This window comes from Eumetopias jubatus, unplaced genomic scaffold, assembly GCF_037043125.1.
Source record: "Eumetopias jubatus isolate StellerSeaLion01/CBP00866 unplaced genomic scaffold, mEumJub1_p1.0 scaffold_9, whole genome shotgun sequence".
In the NCBI taxonomy this organism is placed as follows: domain Eukaryota; kingdom Metazoa; phylum Chordata; class Mammalia; order Carnivora; family Otariidae; genus Eumetopias; species Eumetopias jubatus.
This window is the reverse complement of record NW_028274815.1, coordinates 110319580-110340533: the sequence shown is the minus strand read 5'-3', so window position 1 is coordinate 110340533 and position 20954 is coordinate 110319580. Positions and strand designations below refer to the sequence as shown.

General features: G+C 55.8%; 1 protein-coding gene across 1 annotated transcript; it reads right to left on the bottom strand.

The window, feature by feature from the left end:
- Positions 1-1209: 1209 nt before the first annotated feature.
- Positions 1210-18048, bottom strand: ADRA1D (adrenoceptor alpha 1D). Its single transcript, XM_028118946.1, has 2 exons — positions 16941-18048; positions 1210-1811 (listed from the first exon to the last, which is right to left on the bottom strand). Exons 1-2 carry the CDS (start codon positions 18046-18048, stop codon positions 1210-1212), a joined length of 1710 nt encoding a protein of 569 aa, XP_027974747.1.
- Between the last annotated feature and the right edge of the window lie 2906 nt (positions 18049-20954).

Genomic DNA, 20954 nt, shown 5'->3' with positions numbered 1-20954 from the left:
CAGGTGTTCTCTCACTCACCATGTACACTCGTCTACTTGGGCTTGTATATTTTTCCATGTAATGTTTCACCCTTTTAACTGATGGCGACTTTCCTCACTGAGGCCCTCAGGGCATCACAGATTCATCTAGGAAGACTGACAAAGCGAAAATTTATGCTTATGATTACTGCTTGGTTCCCAAGACTAATCATGTAAATTTTAAAAGCCAACAAAACCCCTGAGTCCTTTGGTCATGCTCAAAGTCCCAGAGGATAGCAGCCATCAGTTAAAGAGATAGTTGAGTTGAAACTAGAAAGGTGAATGCAGACCCAATCTATCCTCTTGTGGGGCTTTAGAACTTGAAGGAGTTTAGAAAAAAAAAAAAAAAAAAGGTAGTTCTTTATGGGTTACAAGCTAAAGAGGGACCGTTTGCACCGTTTGGACAAAATAGAAGTACTCTTACCAATAAATATGTCTCAAAATGACAAATAAAGCTCTCCCCATTTGATGGCTCCAGATCCCGGCAAGAAGTGATGGGCACAGGCACTATGTACAGAGTGTAAACAGTAAGGCCCTTGGGACATAATGAGGGGCAGGGCCAGGTGATGTGGTATGCATGGAGGAGCCTCTGTAGGGGGGAGTGAGTCCATGGGTAAATACAACAGGCTTGTCGGATGGTCATCCAATCTGTCACCAAAGCTTATTGGTGGTGGCGGCAGGTCCACTGGGTTCCTCCAGTCGGCAGTAAGGAGAAATTGTGTCCATGGAGAAGCCCTGGTTCCACTGACTTTTTCCCTAGGGGAGGCACTGGGGACAGCCAGGCAGGGCCTCTGTGACCCTTCCTCCCCAAGAGGAGGGGCGGGCCTGCCTCGCCACACTTGAGGCTGTCTGTCCAGGGTTCAGGGCATGGATGGGGCAGTATTTCTCAAACAGGGATTGGGAGCAAATGGTCCCCCCACCCCCGGAACCCGCAGCCCCTTCCTCCGAAAGGAGGAGCTCCAGGCACCTATGTCCAGGAGGGGGCCACAACTTTTCACCTTTCCAGGGCCCTACCCCCGCCTCAGTTCCTCAGGAAGGCCACAGGGCAGCCGCCCTGATCCGTGTCCGGGTCCCTGATCCGGCCCCGGCCTCCTGAACAAAGCCAAGCCTCCCTCACCGCCCTCCCCGCTTCCCCCACCCGCAGCCCCTTTCCTCCTTCCCCAGCACACTCCCCGGCCTCGCTCGGGGTCCCTAAATATCAGTCTCCCGGAGGTTGCTGTAGTCGGCCAGTTCGTAGGCCTGGCAGGTGGCGCCCTCGGCCACGTCGTGGGGGACTCCGAGGGACACGGCCTCCACCTCCGCCCGCAGGGTGCCGGCGGCCTCTGCGCGCTGCGCGCTCCCGGCGCGGATCTTGTGCGACAGGCTGGAGACCTTGGCGCGCAGCTGGGTGGTGGGTCTCCGGAACGGCCCGAGCAGCCTCCACTCGCGGAAGGCGCAGGGCGGCTTTCGACGACCGGCCACAGGAGCCTGCGCCTCGGGCGTGCCAGGGGAGCCGGGGGCCGAGGGCGCGGTGAGGGCCAGCGGGGCCCCAGGAGGCGCGGCGTCGCGGCCGGGAGCGAAGTCGGGGCGCGGGCCGCCGGTCGAGCCCCGCCAGTGGTGGCCGTAGACGCGCCAGAGGGGACGGCGGCGCCGGCGACGCCGGCACTGACAGCGCAGCAGGCGGAGGAAGGCACGCTTGAACTCACGGCTGGAGCACGGGTAGATGAGCGGGTTCACGCAGCTGTTGAAGTAGCCCAGCCAGAAGATGACCTTGAAGACGCCCTCCGACGGCTTCAGCTGCGGGAACAGGGAGCCTGCGGGGGGGCAGAGAACCATGCCTGTTAGTCGGACGCTCGGAGAGAGGGAGGCCCTGGCAGCCCCTGGGCGCAAAGACTTCAACTAGGGGCCCAGTCGGCAACTCCGGGCTCTCAAGGTTCTCCCTCCCCAAGGGGTCCCTGATATAATTCGAGGGGTCCATGAACTTGGATGAGGAAAAATCGTCATCTTCCATTTTACTCACATCTACCTGATACTGTGAGTTTCCCCCAAGACGAGCGTCAGCAACAAACCCGAGTAGAAGGAGACAAAGCCATATGCAATCACGGTTCTTGTAGCTCAAAACTGGTGCAAGATTGGCAGTTTCCTACGATTCAACCTGATGTGAGCAGTTCCTGCCAGATATTTTCCTGTCACATTCAGTTGTTGCAGATGCTTTGAAAATACTGTCAATGCTGCTCACCATTTGGAAATGACAGACATCAGAACACACCACTAGATCCTCTTATTTAATGCCTTAACCTAGAAGCACATTACTTACTAAGTCACAGATTTCGTTCACAAATATTTTGATGTTTTCAGTGAAATCGGTTTTATTTGCAATCCTTTGTATTTTAGTTTATGCATTTGAAAGCGTAACTCCGAGAAGGGGTCCCATAAGCTTTGCCAGATGCCCAAGGAAGTCTGTAGCACAGAAAGGGTAAGCACCTTTGAATTAAATGTTGACCAAGGCTTGCCCCACGTCAGGCACTGTGCTGGGCTCACAGCAAACATGGCCCCATTCCCTGAGTAGCTATGTGCATGAACTATCAAGGGAATGAAGACAGGGTGATGGTAGTGCTCAGCATGTGGGGCGGGGGGTTTCCGGGGTTCTCCGAGGATGGACAGGAGCCTAGCAGGATGAGGAGGGACAGAGAGTGTTAGGAGTGGGGGGGGCAGAGGAGTACAAGTTGGGGTTCTGAGAATGTCCTGTGCCATACGCCGAGAAAACATCATTGGGACAGATGGTGAAGGGCCTGAAATGCTGGGAGTTTCCACATTTATTTGTGGGAAGTTGGGAGCCATGGATGTTTTCAAGCAGGCGAGAGACAGAGCCTAGAATTAAGTCTCAATAAACACAATGCCTATGGCTGTTGGAGCGAAGGTCAGCGGGGCTGTCCCAGTGGAAGTGGTGGGGGGGGCTTCTGGGGCTGGCTTTGAGGGAGCAGAGTGCCAGGCAGGAGGGGGTGTGTGCACTAGGACCTGAGCTGTGTCAGAAAGACCCTCCTCCTCACACACTTCTCCCCTGGCATCCCCACCACCGACCTGGGGGGTCATGTCCTTAAAAGGTAAGGTAACCTGACAAAATGTAAGGGCATGACCCAGAAAGCAAAAGCCACTCTTGTTCATTCTCACATCCTCAGCAGCAGCTGAGGCGGGGGGCGGGGGGGGCATCCCATCCCAGGAAAAAGTTGCCGGTGCCCGTGAGACTGAGCGGGCCAGGGGGGAGCATCCCATCCCAGGAAAAAGTTGCCGGTGCCAGTGAGACTGAGCGGGCCAGGGGCAGGGGTCCTTGACAAATCATGGGCCCTGCTCTCTCCTCCCTTTGCCCCCAAAGAAACGAGAGCAGGGTGCCCCTCCTGAGGGGGCAGAGGCACCAGGCCCCCCCTTTGACCTGGGAGCACTTGCCCATCCCCCACCTCCCACCATATAGAGAAATCTCAGTGCCAAGACACACGGTGGCGGTGGCAGAAGGAGTCACCCAGCGTCACGAGGCACAGGCCTTTGAAACTGCGGTCACGCAGCCCTGAGCAAGTTATTGAGCCATCCAAGTCTCACACTTTCTGCGAAATCCAAAATTTCTCCGGAAGGGATGTTGTGAAGATTCATGCATTTCAGAGTGCAGGACTCCACAGGCTCTTAATAAACACTGGCATCTCTTCACTTCCCCTCTCCCTCTTCGGTGGCTTTTGAGAGAGGACAACTCCACCCCGGGAAGAGACCCAGTTCCCAGCTCTGGAGAGTAGCCAGAAACAGAAGCCAAGACCTGGTGGGTTTGGGGGAGCCTGGGGCATCAGTCATCACATGCTGAGGAGGCAATTTCCCTGGAAGAGGAGTTAGACAGTTGTCTTGGAATGTGGGGGCCACCAGGGTTGACTTCAGCCTCCAGGAAGGTGGCCCTCTGAATAGCATCCCTCAATGGCTGCAAAGTAAGACACGGTGCTGAAAATAACTCGGACTCAGGCCACAGTTCCTTTATATTTAGCCCAGGATGACAAATCAGTGGACTATGCTTTCAGCTGTAAGTCTGTAGCCAGCCAAACGGCATCGTTATCAGCGTGGTTTTTACTCAGATTGGTGGGTGACACGGCATATTATTAGTATGCCCTGGACCGTTTTATAAACACTATTCCACTTTATGCTCAAGCAACCTGTGCAGAAGCTTGCTACAGGCTGGGAATTCCTTACACACAAAGCCCTGGGATCCACACTCAGCCTTTCTGCCCCAAGGTTTTCCTCCTGTGTCCTGCTGAGGTTCTTGTCTTACTCTGAGCTCTCCCAGAAGACACTGAGACAAGGATTCAAGTGCAAGTCGCTCATTGTGGGCACAATCCCACTGGGAGCTCTGGGATGCCACGAAGTTCAGGAAGCTCAGAGCTGTCCCACCAGCGGGGTGAGGGAGGCGGGGTATCTACACCCCCACTCCCGTCAGTCACCGGATGGGCTACTCCCAGGGGTGTTAATTTCCCATGCTTCCTGCTGTGTGGGTGGATGATGAGGATTTTGGTGGGTGGAGAAAGGCCCTGGGCAAAGATGCGGGCAGGTGCTGGGATGGAAGTTGGTTGATGTGCCCTGAAGGTCCAGGGGGTGGCATGGAAGGAACACTGACAGCATCTGGCACTATTGTTTCATAAGCTCTCTGCCCACCGTGCACAGACATCTTGCCTGGAAAATACACACGCCTGTGCGTGGGCTCCAGCTTCCACAGGCAACAGCACCTCTGTGCCCCCAAAAGTGGCAGTTCTGAGCCTCACAGCTACCTCTGCCCAGAGGGCCACAGTCTGCCCCCCATGCCTCCCTGCACCCAGTCTCACTCTCCCTGCTGTCCTGCCCCCTCCCCAACACTGTCTCATCAGCTTGAACCTCTGGCCAAGATCTCTGGGGTCCGAGGGGGCCGTGAGCACGTCCCTGCCCTTTGCATGCATGGATAAAATGGGAAACTGCCCTGAGACCCCTGAGGATGGGCACTTGGCTCATGGGCGTTGTCCCTGCAATGCCACCCGGCTGTGGGGGCCTTGGTGGACAAGCCCCTTTCCAGCCACCCCCAGCTTTCTGCTCCACCAGCCACTCTGACTTGTGGCTACTCAGGCCAACCTCGGCTGTCTGCTTTCTCATCCCTCTGCAGCGGCCTGGCACACACCTGTGCCAGCCCCTGAGCCCAGCTACAGGAAAGCCTCAGTGAGCAGGTGGGGGCTCTGAGACAAGGCCACTGTCTCTCAGTGCCTGGCAGCCCTCTTTTCTGCCCCGACCTGGCTCCCTCTCCCACAGCCTTCCTTGCAGGCAGAGAGCCCAGCCCTGCGAACTCAACTTGGCAACGGTCACTGGAAACACAGGCCTGTGTGGGACCCCCTCCCTCAGCCTCCCACCGCTCCATACTGGCACCCAGCATCACACCCTTGCTCTCCTTTCTCTTATGGCTCCCGCTTTCCTCAGCAGTTTTACTTCTGTCTTCCTGTGTGTCAGCTGAATGGCCGCGCTGACTTCTTGCTGCCCTCTGGTCACAGCAGGCTCCCCAGGCTTGCCTGGGAGCTTTTGCTCCTGCTCATCCTGGATGGCCCTTCCTCTTTCCTCCCCGTTAGTGCCAGCTCCAGAGACACCTCCACCTAGAAGCCCTCCTCATACCACCCCTTCCAACCCTGCAGTTACGGGTACCCTCCCTATAGCACATCTTCTCACTTCCAAGTGCCAAGAACACAGCAGGCGACTATCAGTTTCCTGTCTTACCTTTTAAAAAATACATTTATTTATTTAAGTAATCTGCATATCCAATGTGGGGCTCGAACTCACGACCCTGAGATCAAGAGTCAAATGCTCCTCCCAGCTGAGCCAGCCAGACACCCTGTGTCTATCTCGTCTTTAAAGGGTAAGCCCTGCACATGTACTTGGCACACCACTGGTGCCTCATACACGCCAACGGCTTGGTCCCACCCGCATCCCACCCGCCACTCCAACTGGTCCTGGAACCCCCCCCACTTTGTGCCACCCCCTGGTCCCAGCTACTATCATCCTCTACCCAAAGTGCCCTTCTAAGTGGACCCCTTGCACCTGTCCCTGAGCCCCTGCACCTTTTTCTCCACGCAGCAGCGGGGGGGGATCCTTTTATTTATTATTATTTTTTAAAAAGATTTATTCATTTGTCTTAGAAAGAGGAAGAGAGAGCACGAGTGAGTGCAGGGGGGCGCAGAAGGAGAGAATCTCCAAGCAGACTTCCTGCCGAGCTTGGAGCCGAGGTGGGGCAATCCCACCACCCCTGAGACCACAGCCCAAGCTGAAACCGAGAGTCAGACGCCCAACCGACGGAGCCACCCAAGCGTCCTGGGGGATCCTTTTTATTTTATTTTATTCTTTTAGATTTTACTTATTTATTTGACAGAGAGAGAGACACAGCGAGAGAGGGAACACAAGCAGGGGGAGTGGGAGAGGGAGAAGCAGGCTTCCCGCTGAGCAGGGAGCCCGATGCGGGGCTCCAACCTGGGGGATCCTTTTAAAAGAAAACCTGAGCATTTCATTTCTTCACTTAAAACCCGTTTTCCACTGCTCACTGCAGCTTCTTGGTCTCTCTTTCTTATCTGTACTTTGACCTTCTGCCAGCCCCTTGGATTCCTCCTATCATCCCTGCTTAGCTGAGACTCCTAATCACTCACACCTCCCGTGTTCCCTCCTCAAGCCTCCCATGTCCACATCCTTCTAGATTTGGGTTGTACCTATTCATCCAGACTAGAACTGCGGAGTGATTCACCCACTCCCTGAATATGTTAGGGTTCCCGCCCTCAGCTCTGTCTGGGGCTTCCAGGGACCTTGCTGCTCACCCTCAGCCCACTCTCCCCAAGTCCCACACCAGCACCTTGAGCCTTTGTTCCGCCCCTTCGCCTCCTCCGGAGCAGCCGATCTCACATCCTGTTTCACAGAGAAAACAGAAGCCAAGGAAGTCGCGCACTTGAGCAAGCTTTCCTCACCTCTCCTCCTTGGTAAGAAGGAGTCTCTCCTCCTGCCCAAGGTCAGCATGCCGACTTGTGTGGTGGTGCGTTCCATCCATCAGTCCCCTTCAAGCGTGCCCTTGTCCCAGCTGCAACCTCTCTCCTGCTTCTCGGGCTACAACCTCACTCTCTATCCCTTCTGTCTACACCTGCCTACTTCCCTTCCCCACCTGTTCCAGCCAAACTGCCCTCCATGTTGCTTCTTGGATATGCCAGACACACTCCCAGGGCCTTTGCACTTGCTTTTCCTCCTCCTCGTCTTCTCCCAGATAGCCACCTGGCTCGTGCCCTCACCTGACTTCCCATGGAAAGTCACACTGTCCTCCCCCCCAGCACTCCCCATCCCCCCTCGACTGGGGCTGTTGCCCTCTGTGGCACTTACCGCCTCCTCCCGTACTGTTTGAGTTAGTTTTCATTTTGTTCAGCATCTCTCTCTCTCTGCAGCCAAGTCCCCAGGGCAGGACTCATGCCTGTTTTGCTTGGCACTATACTCCCATGGCCCCGAAGCCCTCCTGGGCACACTGAACACACAGTTCAGTAGGTGCTGAACACTCGCCAAGGTTGCTCAGTGAGTCCCTCTTCTCTACCCTCCATGTCCAACTGGCCATCGTGCCCAGTGCCTTCGATTTTCTATCTAGCGGGGTCCCTCCCTTCACCTCGTTCCCGAAGCCTTTGCTTAGTCTGGCATCTCATTTTGTTTGCATGGCTGTGACAGCCCCCAAGGGTCCTCTGGCTTCTCCACTCTGCACACAGCTGCTGGAGGCTTTTTCTAAAATTGGTTTCCCTCCTTAAACCTCTGAAAACCGCGAGTGGCTTCCAGCGGGTCTGAGGACTAAGCCCAAGCTCTCTTGTGTGGCATTCAAGGCTTTTTAGGACCCAGTGCTGTCTGCAGCTTGCTCCCCTCCAAATTTGGCCACAAGCCGAAGGATGGAGCTGCCAGCAGGTCCTCCCACGGGGGCTGGGCTCCCTCTGCCTTTCTGCCTGGCCCCAACTGTTTCCTCCCTCCCAGCCCTCCAGCCTTGGGGCAGGCGTCCTCCCTACCAAGCCTGGGTTACGGGCTCTCTTGTGCAAGCCCGCATTTTAATAAAATTTGTTACTGCTCTATCTACCCTCCCAGACTATCGGTTTCTTGAAGGCAGCAATGAGACTGATGGATGTTTTCATCCCAGCCTCTAACACAAGTGCCTGCCCCAGAGCAAGGGCTGAGGGGCCGCATCTAGGCACCTGTGAGGAGAGGCAGCAAGAACACAGGTGGGAGATGAGCACAGACCCAACTGCTGCTTGCTTCTCTCTTCTCCTTGACCTTGCTCTCATGTCTCCCATCAGGCTTGCTCCCACCTGCCTTCCCCCATTCCCTATATTGGGGTGCCTCTGTCAGGAGTCTAACCTAATGTCCCGGGGGGCTGGACATCCACTAGTCATAAAAGGCAGGGCCTCTCCTATGTCCGCAGGTAAGCCCATTCTATGGCATGTTGGCTGGGCCAGCCTGGCCCACACATTGTTGGGGAAACTGAGGCAGCCTGTGAGGTTTGTGTTTGCAGCCTTGATGATCACAAGCCAGTCCCCATGCCAAAGGACCAGAGATGTCCAGGTCTAGGAGATGCTACTGAGGTGCTGGCTAGGCTGGAGCTGACCAATCTGGCCAAGCCTCACTGGGGAGTGATAGCTCAGAAGCCATGGGGCAGACTGTGTGATTAACAGCACCCTTCTGGCATCACCAGAAGGGAACTTGTTCTTGGCAGAATGTCAGAATTCACAGCCAGGCTTGCTCATAACTTGCAGCCGACCATGAAATATCAGGTTGCACCCCAGTCTGCCCCCTTTCCCACCCCCTCCATCACTAGGGACTTTTCTATCCACAGGCAGCCATTCTCTCTGGCCAGAGAGATAGAGTGGGGTTAAAAATACCACATTCTCCTAGATAGCCAGGTGTCTTCTCGCCAGCAGGGTTAGGAGAGAAGGAATTCCCCGCTTACGCTCCCTTTCTCTCTCTCACTTCTCACAACTGCTCGCTTAGTGTCTCTGACTCTGGAGCTCAACAGCTCTTCTGTCAAGAGAACCTGAGACCTCTGCTGCCCACAGACCTCTTTGCTATACTGTAAAGGGTCAAATAAACCTCTCTAATAAAGCACACTTGAGCTGAGACCTAAAGACCCCGAGGGGGCACTGAGCCATGCATCTATCTGAGGAAAGAGAATGCCGGACAGTGGAAAGGGCATGTGCAAAGGCCCTGAGGCAACAGGGAACCTGAGAAGTTGGGAGGACAACCAAGAAGTTGGGATCCCTGGAACAGAGAAGGGGAAGGGGAGAGTGGTAAGAGACAAGGCCATTTTGAAGTGGGCACAATCATGGAAGGCTGTCAAGAAGAGGTGACCTGGAGAGGGGTCTGGTCTCAGATGGATTGTGAGAACATGAAGGGGTGATTTGAGGGCACCGTGGGGCCAGCTGTGCCAAGCCAATTCTCTTGAATTCCTTTCACTGCCAGTTTTCCATGGTGAGAGGTAAGTGGCAGGTCCTCTGGCTCGAGATGGATCAGGAATAGATCAGAAGTCCTGTGCCCCCATGTTTGGCTCAGGACCCATGAACTCTGTGGGGCTGGCAGAGAACTATTGGTCTGGCTATGGACGCCCTTCCATAGCTGCGAGGATGTAGGCGGAGGGGCGGCTCCTAGGTACATCCCGTCAGTGGTGTATTTTTCTTTGACGAAAAATAAAACGTCTGCTGAATCAGGGGTCAACTCAGTATCACTGAACACCTGAGAGCTCAGACTGTGATCTTTAAGTGATCACAAAATGGCTGCTTCCAGGTTCTGGGGGAAGAAAAGTACGAGCTGAGCCTGAGACATCTTATCAGGCACCTGAGCCCTTGACCACTTGTAATAGCACAAAGAGAAGAATTCTTGGCCAAAACACCGAACCTGACTCTGATCAAGCCAGTTTACAGGAAGTACGGGGAACAGAGGGACACACTGAACGGCCCTGTGGGGACGCAGACTCCAGACTGTGGGCAACTCTTCAGGACAGATGATCTAGTTTCTTCACCAAATAAATTGCAAGGAAAAGGGGCGCGTGAGTAGCTCAGTCATTAAGTGTCTGCCTTCGGCTCAGGTCATGATCCCAGGGTCCTGGGATCAAGCCCTGCATCGGGCTCCCTGATCATTGGGAAGCCTGCTTCTCCCTCTCCCTCTCCCCCTGCTTGTGTTCCCTCTCTCGCTGTGTCTCTCTCTGTCAAATAAATAAAATCTTTAAAAAAAAAATTGCGAGGAAAACGTGCGAGGAGGGGAATCTTACCAATTAAAGAGACCTAGCAGGCAAATCAGCCACACGCAACATAGGCACCTTTCTCGGATCCTGATTCAAACAAACTACAAATTTATGAGGCAACTGGCAGGATTTGAACACTAAGTAGACCATATTTGATATTAAACAATTATTTTTATGTATTATAATGGATTGTGGTTATTTTTCAGAAAAAGTTCTTGTGTTCTAGAAATGTCTATTGAAGAATTTACAGATGAACTGATATGGCGTGTGGATGTTCTTTAAAATAATCCTGGAAAACAAAATGAAACAAAATAATCCTCAGCGCTGGGAGAGTGGGTGGGGGTTGGGATGCACCAAGGCTGGCCTTGGGTTGGCATTGTTGAAGCTGGGTCATGGGAATCGAAGAATGCAATGGTGGGGGGCGGGGAGTAGTGAGCTGCTCATCAATAGGCATAAATAAAGTTTCACTCAAGATGAATACATTCTAGAGATCTACTGTGCAACGCTGTGTCTACAGTTAACAACAGTGTATTGTACACTTCAAAACTTGTTAAGAGGGTTGATATCATGTTAAGTGTTCTTATCCTAATAAAAGAAAACCAAAGAAAAGGGGGGGTGCTGTACTTTACCACTCAGACCCTGGGCATGGGGGGATGTGAAGAGGCCATGGGGTCCACCACTTCCTCCCTCTACACACACTTACTGAGCACCTACTCTGCGCCAGGTACTGCAAAGGCACAATTAGGAGATGTCATGCCAGTCCTTTCTTCAGGTTTTCGGGCCAGGGACAGTGATGTCACTGCTGAGGACCTGCCACAAACATCCCCTCCCACTCCCCCTGCGACCGTAGGCCCCTGCGCGACCTCAGGGAATGCGTGGAGATGAGTCCTTTGGCATTTGGCCAACACTCAGATGCACATGAGGAATCTACCCTCTATAGCTGGCTGCCCACGTGTGCTTTCCAGTCTGGACACCGACTCCTCAGCGTGGCTCAAGCCTCTCTTCTGCCTCCTCCCACCTTCTCTCTTTCTAATTAAGGCATCGGATAATGACAGTCAAGTTATAAAGCATATGCATTTTAAGAGTATAGCTTGATGACTTTACATATGCAACACGCCAATGTAGTCGCTGCCCAGACCAAGATCTAGAACATTCTCAGCCCTTCGGAAGGTTTCTTTGCTCTCTCTTCCAGTCAACACGTATACCCACTATCCTGACTTTTATCATCAACTAGTTTTGCCTGTTTTTGAACTTTGTACACACAGAATCATAGAGTATGTGTGCTTTCAATTTCAGATCTGGCTTACTTTGCCCAGCATAGTGTCCACGAAATTCATCCACATTGCTGTGGGCAACACATTTGTTATTTTTCCTAGCTGTATAGTAGTTCAGCCAATGAAAACAGCATCATTTATTTACCCCTTCTCCTGTTGATGGCATCCTGTCTCATCTCGTGACTCCTCTTCTCATGCACTCTCCAATTCATGTCTCCCAAGCCACAGGGCCCCCCACAAATACCTCCGCTCTTCTAGGTCTGCATATGTATAGTTTCCTCTGTCCTCACACTGTGTGATACGTGTAACAATACTAGCAATTACAATGTACTGTGATCAAAGCATGTGCAGAGTATTTGGGGAGCATGAAGGAGTACCTAACTGAATCCAGGGGGGACAGGTGGGGCAGCGATATCACAGGGCCAAGCCTGACAGTCCGGGAGGGAGGCCCAGGCATGGCTCACAGACAGTGGGAGGAGGGGGTCTGGGACGGTGGCTGGACTGTCCTGGGACTTCTCATTGCTGAGCCTCCAGAAAGCTTGTGTACCTTGACACGTATTTGGGAGGGCACTGTAGGCTCTGAGCCTCTGAGGCTGCTTTGGATGACCGAACACATTCAGAGGTCAACTCAGAGGCCAGAGAGGCTCAGTGACCTGCCCAACAAAAGGGAGCCTGGAGTGTGCAGCACAGGGGCCTGTCTGTGGTGGCTGGGAATAATAGGGGGTGGGGCTGCCGCGCGCTTGCGTGTGTGTGTGTGTGTGTGTGTGTGTGTGTGTGTGTGTGTGTGTGTAGGTCCCAGGGGACAGGTCCACCTCTGGGGATGGCTAAGGGGGCCCCTGCCAGGCATACCAAAGCCAGATGCCGTGAAACGCCGCTACCATGAGAACAGCAAGGGAATGTCTGGGGGTGCCTGGGAGAGGAAGGGAGCTCTTGTGTGGATGGGTGCTTGCTGAGACAAGGTCTCCCCAATGCCTCTGTTCCCCTTTTGCTCACAGGGATTTCTATCCCCAAAGGCAGGCCCAGACCTCTGGGGATGGAAGGCCTCCTGCACTAAGTGCCCTGGGGTGGAGGCTTTTATCAGGGGCACTTCCCGCCCACCCCACCCCTGCCCTACCCCCCACCCCCGAAAGTCTGCAGGCGCAAACTGCTCTCCACATGCATTCCGTAAGTTTGGGTTCCTTTAGACGTCAGGAGGGACCTTTACACAATGTCCTGTGATTTTCTAAGGCACCCAGTGCCACGCCAGCTTGCGGAGGTGAGAGCAGGGGGCGCCTATCTGTCAAGGGCAGGGCTGCCCCAAGAGACCCTCCTCCAAAGGCCCCAAGGATTGGTGACCCTATATTCTGTCCTTCAGACTGGAACAACTTTGAGAGCGAAAGGGGAGCGTTGCTAGTAATCACGCCGGTCGGCGGGCATAACCAGGGCTGTCCTGGCCAAACCAGGCTGCATGGGCACTCTGTGGAGTGGACGGCACGGCATCAGCAGGGAAGGCGCAAGCAGGTGGGGGTCCCCTCAAGAGGGCCAGTGACGTGTCTTGTGTCCATACACAGCTCCTTGGGTGCCCCGGAAGGAGCCAGTACCTCCCTTCCTGGCCTTGCTGACTGGCATCTTGGGGTCAGACAGGTGACAGACAGACTGTGGCTGTGGCTTGTGCTTCTACTGTTTTGAGTGCGGACGAGTGGGTGAGGGGCACCCTGGGTCTGTTCGACAATCCCTGGGTTGTGGCCCTACTAGGTGCCTTCATTTCCACAGGCTATGGTCCTGGCTGGCACACAGTGCTCTTGCTCAATCCCTCCACCTCTGGTGCTCATCACACCTGGCCTGGGGACCAAGGCCTGGGAGGAGGGAGACACCACTGCCCCTGGCGGCCCCCTTCTCTGCCTCCTTCTGGTTCCTTCAAAGTGGGTGCTCCCCGAAGCTCTAACCCCAGCCCCGCCCTTCTCTTTGTCCCTCCATCCTCTTTCTGGGAGGCTGTACTCCATGCTCCTTCTTGGTCCCCTTTACCTAAGTCCCCAACATCCTCTCCCCCCCGACCATATATTGGCACTTCCATACCAAGATATGCCAGCCCCTTGGATTCCACATTCCTCCCCAAAGTTGCTGCTCAGAATTGTCCCTGGTCCTTCAAAGGAACCTCCCTTCTCCCAGGCCTGGGCCCAGTGCTGGGTGGTGTCAGGACCTCCTGGCCCATTCTCCCTTCTGCACAGCCCTTAAGCCACTCCTGCCCCCACTGAAGGCCGCGCCCTCCAAGCCGCACCATGGCAGAGGCAGATCGGAATATTCTGTTTCCCTGCTTGGCCTCCGTCCTGCTTGCTCACTATTGCCAGATTCCACTCAGCTCGGCTCCACCAGCAGCCCTGGGCTCTGCTCTGGGGCTCAGGAGGCTGGGCACAGCCCAGACTGGTAGGCAGGAAGGAGACAAGGACACGCCGGGGGCCCCACGCCAAGTGTGAGGAGCAGCAGAGATGGAGGAATTGAAAAAGAGCCAAAGGCCACGGAAATTTAGGGATGACTTCCTGGAAGAGGAGCACGCGCTCTAAACCTCAACAAAACAAAAACCAAAACCGAAAACAGTAGCCCTTTGCAGTGTTGACTGTAACAGTGAAAAATATGAAAAATCAAATGTTCAGCACAAGACTGCGTCAACGCGCAGTGGAGTACTCTCAAATGGAATGCCCTACTGCTGCTACGATGAACTAGCACGGGTGGGTCTCAGCGACGTACCAGTGCGTGGAAAAGACAAACGGAAGAATGATGTGCACGGCATCGTGCCATTTATATAAATCCTAAAGGCACACAAGACAATACTATATATTACTATGGATACAGATGTCTGTGGTAAGCGTATAAACATATGGATGGGAGTGACAGGCTCCAGATTTAGCTCTGGGGCGGGAGGGAGAAAAGGAGGGAGGGACAGCAGGAGGAAACTTACTTTTGGCTGTGTTCTATTTCTTTGAAGAGAGAAACAGAGAAAGGGATCTGAGGTGAATGTGGCAAAATGTTAACATCTGTTCAGTATGGGTGATTATTGGTCCAGGACACTCAGTGTACATTCTCTCCTTACCTGTGCATCATTCTGTAACTTGAAATTTTAAAAGAAGTTAAAAGAACATAATGGGAGGTGGCATTCTGTACACAGCTTGATCATTCCCTATGGGGGGGTTGGGCAGTGTGAAGCGAGGGGCGGGGGGGAATGAGGGCACCCGGGACGGGGTACGGCTGGGCAGGGACAGGGCAGGGGCTGGTTGGTGGGAGAAAGGAGCCTGGGTGGGGAGCTTGGCGGGGAAGATACTAAATCTGGGGCAAGTCTCTAAAGGGGGGACCACACTGACTTTCTCCTGCCTGCCTACTTGCCCCCGCCAAGTATGGTGCTTAGTGTCCATGCCTCCCTGTACCCCCACAATACCTCTGGCTGGCTGATTTTCAAGTCAGTGATTTATTCAGTGAGCAGCTACTACAAAAGCGAAAGCTCACAGGATGCTCATGACAAGCAATGGTTAGATTTACACCTAAGGGCTCACTGAACTCTCACGACGGCCCCACAGACGGGCACTGCTACCATCACCACCACCCCGATTTTCTAGATGAGGACACAGAGGCACAGAGCCATTCAGGGACTTGCCTGAAGTTCCAGAGCCCATCAGGGACGGAGCTGGGATGTGACCCCAGGCTGGCTGGTGCCAGAGCCTGCGGTCCTTGTTGCTGTGCCACGTTATTTCTCACATGCCGGGCACTGCACTGGGCACTGTGCGTTTGGTAACGGCCCTGCCCTTGAAGCGCGTCAGGCCGGTGCGGGGAAGTCAGACACCAACCAAGCAGCATGCAGATGTCATTACAGCTAAGGAGACAGGAAATGAAGAGAACCTTGTGCCCCAAGGGAGAGAATAGAGAGAAGGACACACTGAGGCTGAGGCACCTGGGAAGACCTCTCTGAAGAGGGGACATTTAAACGGAGACCTAAAGTTAGCCAGGAGGGGGTGGGAAGGGCAGGCGAGAGAGAGGGAAGAGCAAGTGCAAGGGCAGGAGCTCGGCTGGGGCAAGGAACTGGAAGAGGGTCAGAGGAGCCAAAGGATGCAGTGAGCAAGGGGCAGGGCAGCCAAGCTGCGAGGCCATCACTCAGGGCCCTCCTTCCAGGACGGGGACCACATGTCCGGGTTTGCCCCCTCTGCCCCCACTGTCCCGCTTTGTGCCTGTTATCCCAGCATAAATATTCATAATGTCTCATTTCGGCTTGGACAATAATAAATTTGAAGGTCACCCTCTACAGGCCACGGTGGAGAGTCTGGATTTTGTTCCCAGGGCAGCTGGAAAGCATGGAGGGGTTTTAGCAGAGAGTGACACTCTAATTTATAATATATAAAGTTCACCGTGGCCACTGTGTGGCAACGGCCTGCAGGGGAGCTGGAGGGAAGCCGTTGTCCCCTTCCTGACCCCGCGGCAGAGTGTGGCAGGAGTGAGGCCTGGGAAAGGCAGGGGAGGCCTGGCTTGGGCCGGCTGAGGTTGCAGCCATGGGCAAAATGACTCAGGGCAAATGCGTCCCCAGAGATGATGCTCCCCTTCTCCTCCCTGTGCTGACCCGGCCCCAGGGCTTCCAGGAGGGGCCTTCAAGGGGTTGTACTAAGCCCCTGAGAACAGGACTGCAGGGAGGCTGCTGAAAGAAACAGGAAAGTTCTCAAAAGAACTAAAGGACTCGGTCAATGTCAGAAATAATGATGTACGATATTAACTTTCCCTTTGATAATTTGTTCCTATCCCCATCCTCATCCCACACAGCTCCCCCACCCCCCACCTCCGAGAGAGAGGAGATTTCAGAAGCGAGAGCCCAGCACATTCACAGATACCAGGTGAGGAGGATCTCCTAGCCATCTGAAACTGAACGAGTTCCTGGAGAAAGCAGGTGGCTTCTAGTCCTTGCTCCTGTACATGCTGCACCTGCATGAATGGAGGCCCACCCACTGTGCACCCACCTCTGGGAGCTGAAATTTATATTTGTGTGTGTGTGTGTGTTGGGGTGGGGTATTTAGAGGAACATATACACTGCTGACCACATACTATGGGGCAGACGCCCGCCCAGATGCCACAGATCTCTTATTAAACTTAGGGGTTCGCGAGTGTTAAAACAAGCCCGGGACTTGTTATGGCCATTCAGAGGGGGTAAGAACAGAAGTCAGAAGCCTGCAAAATGAATCCTGCAAGCAAGAGGGGCCTCTCATTTGTCGACCACAAAGTGCATCTGCCTAAGAGACCAGGGAGGTTACTAAGTCAACCTTCTGTGCCCAGATGGAGAGTCACCTTCTGCCTGGGAAGGCCATCCAAGTCTGGGTGCCGGGAAGGCACAACCACAGACTCAAGGAGGAAAGGAAGGGGCTGGTGGGAGACGGGTCACTCACCAAGCGGCAGGACGAAGAAGAAGGGGAACCAGCAGAGCACGAAGACGCCCACGACGATGGCCAGCGTCTTGGCCGCCTTCTTCTCGCGGGAGAACTTGAGCAGGCGCAGGGACAGGGAGCTGCGGAAGGTGTGGCCCTTGGCACTGCGCACCCCATCGGCAGCGCCTGTGCTGGCTCCGCGACAGTGGATGCGCAGCACCACCTCCGAGGCCTTGCTGCGCTCCCGCTTGACGCCCGCCTCGAGGCTGCGCGTGGTGCTTCGCGCTACCACGTACACGCGGCAGTACATGACCACGATGACGGCCATCGGCAGGTAGAAGGAACACACCGAGGAAAAGACGGCGTAGCCTGCCTCCTCCGTAATGCCGCAGAAGCGCTCGTCAGGGGGCACCGGCTCCTTCCAGCCCAGCAGCGGACCCACAGACACCACGAGGGCTACGGCCCAGAGCAGTGCCAGGATGGCGGCCGCCTTGCGCTCGGTCATGATGGCGGGGTATTTGAGCGAGTGGCGCACGCCCACGTAGCGGTCCACCGAGATGGTGCAGAGGCTGAGGATGGAGGCCGTGCAGCACAGCACGTCCACAGCGGCCCACACGTCGCAGAAGGCCCGGCCGAAGGCCCAGAAGCCCAGAACCTCCATGGTGGCCGAAAAGGGCAGCACCGTGGCGCTCAGCAGCAGGTCGGCCACGGCCAGGTTCACAATAAAATAGTTGGTGACCGTCTGCAAGTGGCGGTTGCAGGCCACGGAGAGGATCACCAGCAGGTTGCCCGCCACCGCGGTGAGGATGAAGGCGGCCAGGAAGACGCCCACGCCCACGCCCTGCGCGCTCACCACCAGCCCCCCGACGGCCGCCGTGCCGTTCACCTCGCCGCCCGCGCCCGCGCCCCCCGGCTCCCCGGCGGAGCTCCGGTTGTCCTCGCCGCCGCCCGCGCCCACCACGCCGCCGCCGCCGCCGCCCGCGGCTCCCGGCACGCCGCCCACTGCCGGGCCCTCCGAGGCGGCCGCGCCGCCCGCTCCGCCCCCGCCGCCGCCCGCGCTAGAGCCCCCCGCGCTGCTGTCAGGGCGGGGTCCCTCGAAACTGACGCTCAGGAGGTCGCGGAAAGTCATCTCAACGCGCGGCCGTCGGGGGCCGGGCCCGGGCGCAGGACGGGCGACTGAGGAGAGGGGCCCCGGGCATAGCCGCCGGGCTCCGGCTGCAGCGCGGCGCGCGGGTCCCGTCGGGGTCCTGCCGGAGTTCCTGTAGCGCGGGGCGCGGTGGTCCGCGAGAGGAGCGGGGCCGGCGGGGCGGCGGCCGGGGCTCCCGAGGCTGGCGGCGGAGTCGGGCCGGAGACCCGGGGCCGGCGACGCGCGCCGCTCTCTGAGTGTGCCCAGGCGAGCGGGCAGAGCGGCGGCTCAGCGGCCGGGCAGTGCAGGCAAAGCCACTGCGGCGCTCTCGACCGGGCGCGGGGGGCGGGACGGAGGAGGGGCAGCGCCGGGGAGGAGGAGGGGGCGGCCGGCGCCGAGGGAGGGGGCGCCCCACGCGCCCGGAGAAGGGGCAGCGCGAGCCGGGCGAGCGGCAATTCCGGGGTCCGGAGGGGTCACGACGCTGGCGCTCGCTCCGACCCCGCGGCAGCCACCCCTGCCCGACCGCGGGTGCCCACGACCGCCCTCTCTTCTCGCCGTCAGCTCCTCGCCCTTTCCCGCGCCGCTCCCGGGCCTCTTCCCCTTTGCCCCTCAGCCGCGTCCCCCTTCCTCCCGCCCTTTTCCCCTGCCTCTCGGTCACTCGTTGGTGCCCTTGGGCGCGCGGAGCGGAGACGGCGCGATTCCCGGGTCCCGGGGCTCCCGGGCTCCCGGCTCCGGCCGCCAGAGAGCAGCAAGCACCTGGGATCTGCGGACTGCGGACCGGAGCGCGCAATACGGCGGCCGTCGCCTCCTGGGACTGCCTGGAGGGATCTGCCGCACCTCACTCCTCTCCTGCCACTGGGCAGGCGAGGGTCTCAAACACCTCTGTCCAGTGCGGTGCAGTGGGGAGAGCCCCGGGAGGGATCAGATGCCAGCGCTGGTCTGTGATGGAAAAGGAACAAGAGACTACTTGGTTATGGCTCTCGGACCCTGCCCACCACCCATGGGTTTGCATATACCAACTTCTGCATTGTTACTCGCCTCCATGTCAGATGTCGGAATAAACCTTCCTTGTTACACTGAATACGTGGCCTTCTGGGGAGGGAGAGTTTAAGTGCTGGAGGGTGGGAAAGGGCACTTGGCCCGATGGTTAAAGAGTGGGGGGTTGGCAGACTGGCTGGCTCCACATCTGGCTGTGTACCATATGAGCTCTTTGACTTCTTTGTGTCTCAGTTCTTCGTCTGTAAAAGGAGGGTAAGAGTAGTGTCTATTTAATGATGTGAACATTAAATTAGTTAGTATGTTGTTACCTCCCGGGAGCAGGGCCTGGGTTTGTTGGCTGCGTGGGACTTGGCAGGGCAGGATTGGGACGGGGAGGACAGAGGGCAGGCTGTGTGTGGAGGTGCTTTGAACCGGGACACAGGTGGAGGGTTGGATTTGAGGAGCCTCTTGCTAACTAGCAGGAGTGGGTAGGGAGAGACAGAAAGACATAACATTACTAACAAGGGCGTCATGCTGGACAGGTTAGGTGGCAGGGGAAGGGAATTGCAGGGAAGATAATAGTACCCTATACGTGCAAGATGAGGAAGGATAGGGCTGTGGGGGGTGGGGGTGGGCGGGCTTGCGGGGGGGAGAGGTGAGGGTCCATTTGGAGAGGTGTCTAGGAAGAGGTGGAGAACTCAGGGCCTTGGTGCCCACTGGCTGTGGATGTCTGAGGGCAGGATGTTGGAGAGACTTAGATGAGAAGGTGCTTTGGAGAAAAAGCAGAAAATGGTGCAAATGTTGAGAGACCGGTCCCCCCCCCCCCGCCCCCGGAAGCTAAAGCTCTTAGAGTCCTAGCTTAGAAACAGTTCTTCCAAGGCCCTCAGTTTCCTGATTATGTCTTCCATCTTTTACTTGGGTCTTTGAAAATTTACTATAGAAGAGTAGGCATGAAAGTCAGGGGGGCCATGGTGACGTCACCCTGCTGGTCTTTAGGTTCTTTGTGATCCGGTGGCGAGGCCTGATTTAAGATGGATCCGTAGCACCTGTGTTTCTCTCCGCTCCTTTATGAGACCACTTTAGAGTGAGCATAACAAAAAAGGAGAAGTTCATCCCAAAAGAGAGAGGTTAACCCCTAGGCTGATAAACCTGGACTTCAACTCCTGTGAGAGGTCATGAGGGGTTTGAGGAGATCTGGACCTTCGCCCCCCTTGTGAAGATGGTGCAGGTGGTTGTCACTTGCCGAGTCAGAACGCTGAATGGGACAGAATGCTGATGGAGAAGGCATTCCTGATGGGTATCCTGTTGTTGGGGACCAGCGGCCCCCAGTTCCCTCCCACCCCACCAACCTTTATTTGTTCATTCAACACAAATTAAACACCAGCTATACGCTGGCAACTGTTCTGGGCACTGGGGATAGGATGTTGAATAAAGCAAAGTCCCTCCTGGGGCTCACGTTCAAATGGCAGAAAGGGTCGCTAAGCGTTAGGAGGAGAGCTGTCCCATTGCTATGGACCGAAGTTTTCTCTGGCTTTGATGTCTGAGTCCTGGAGACTCTCTTCAATTAAGGCTTCAAAGAAAATCCAAATCCAGAGGAACTCTTTCCCGTTACTTCCCCACCTCTGAATAGCAATGGAATCTGAAAGAGTACAAAATCATGCATGTCATTGGAAGACACGGTTAAAGCTGCCACTTGCCAGATCAGTCCCCTATGAAGAACATGGACATCCATTCTATTCTTCAGCTGCAAATAGGTCTCTTGTCCTAGCCTGATCTTTAAGCTTACTATGGCTTGACCCTACCCCTGGCTACCACCAGACCCATAATCCCGACTGACCCACAACTTCAGCCTTCCTGATGCCCCTAATTGTGTCATTCAGTCCAGTTACATCCTGTGGTCAGGGCTCGGGGCTACCTTCTCTCATCCTCAA

Bases quoted from the DNA above. Each gene is read 5' to 3' on its own strand.
- ADRA1D (XM_028118946.1), bottom strand. From the start codon at position 18,048: ATGACTTTCCGCGACCTCCTGAGCGTCAGTTTCGAGGGACCCCGCCCT. The intron at 1,812-16,940 runs GTGAGTGACCCG...GCCCCCCCGCAG, and splicing joins CTTCTTCGTCCTGCCGCTTG to GCTCCCTGTTCCCGCAGCTG.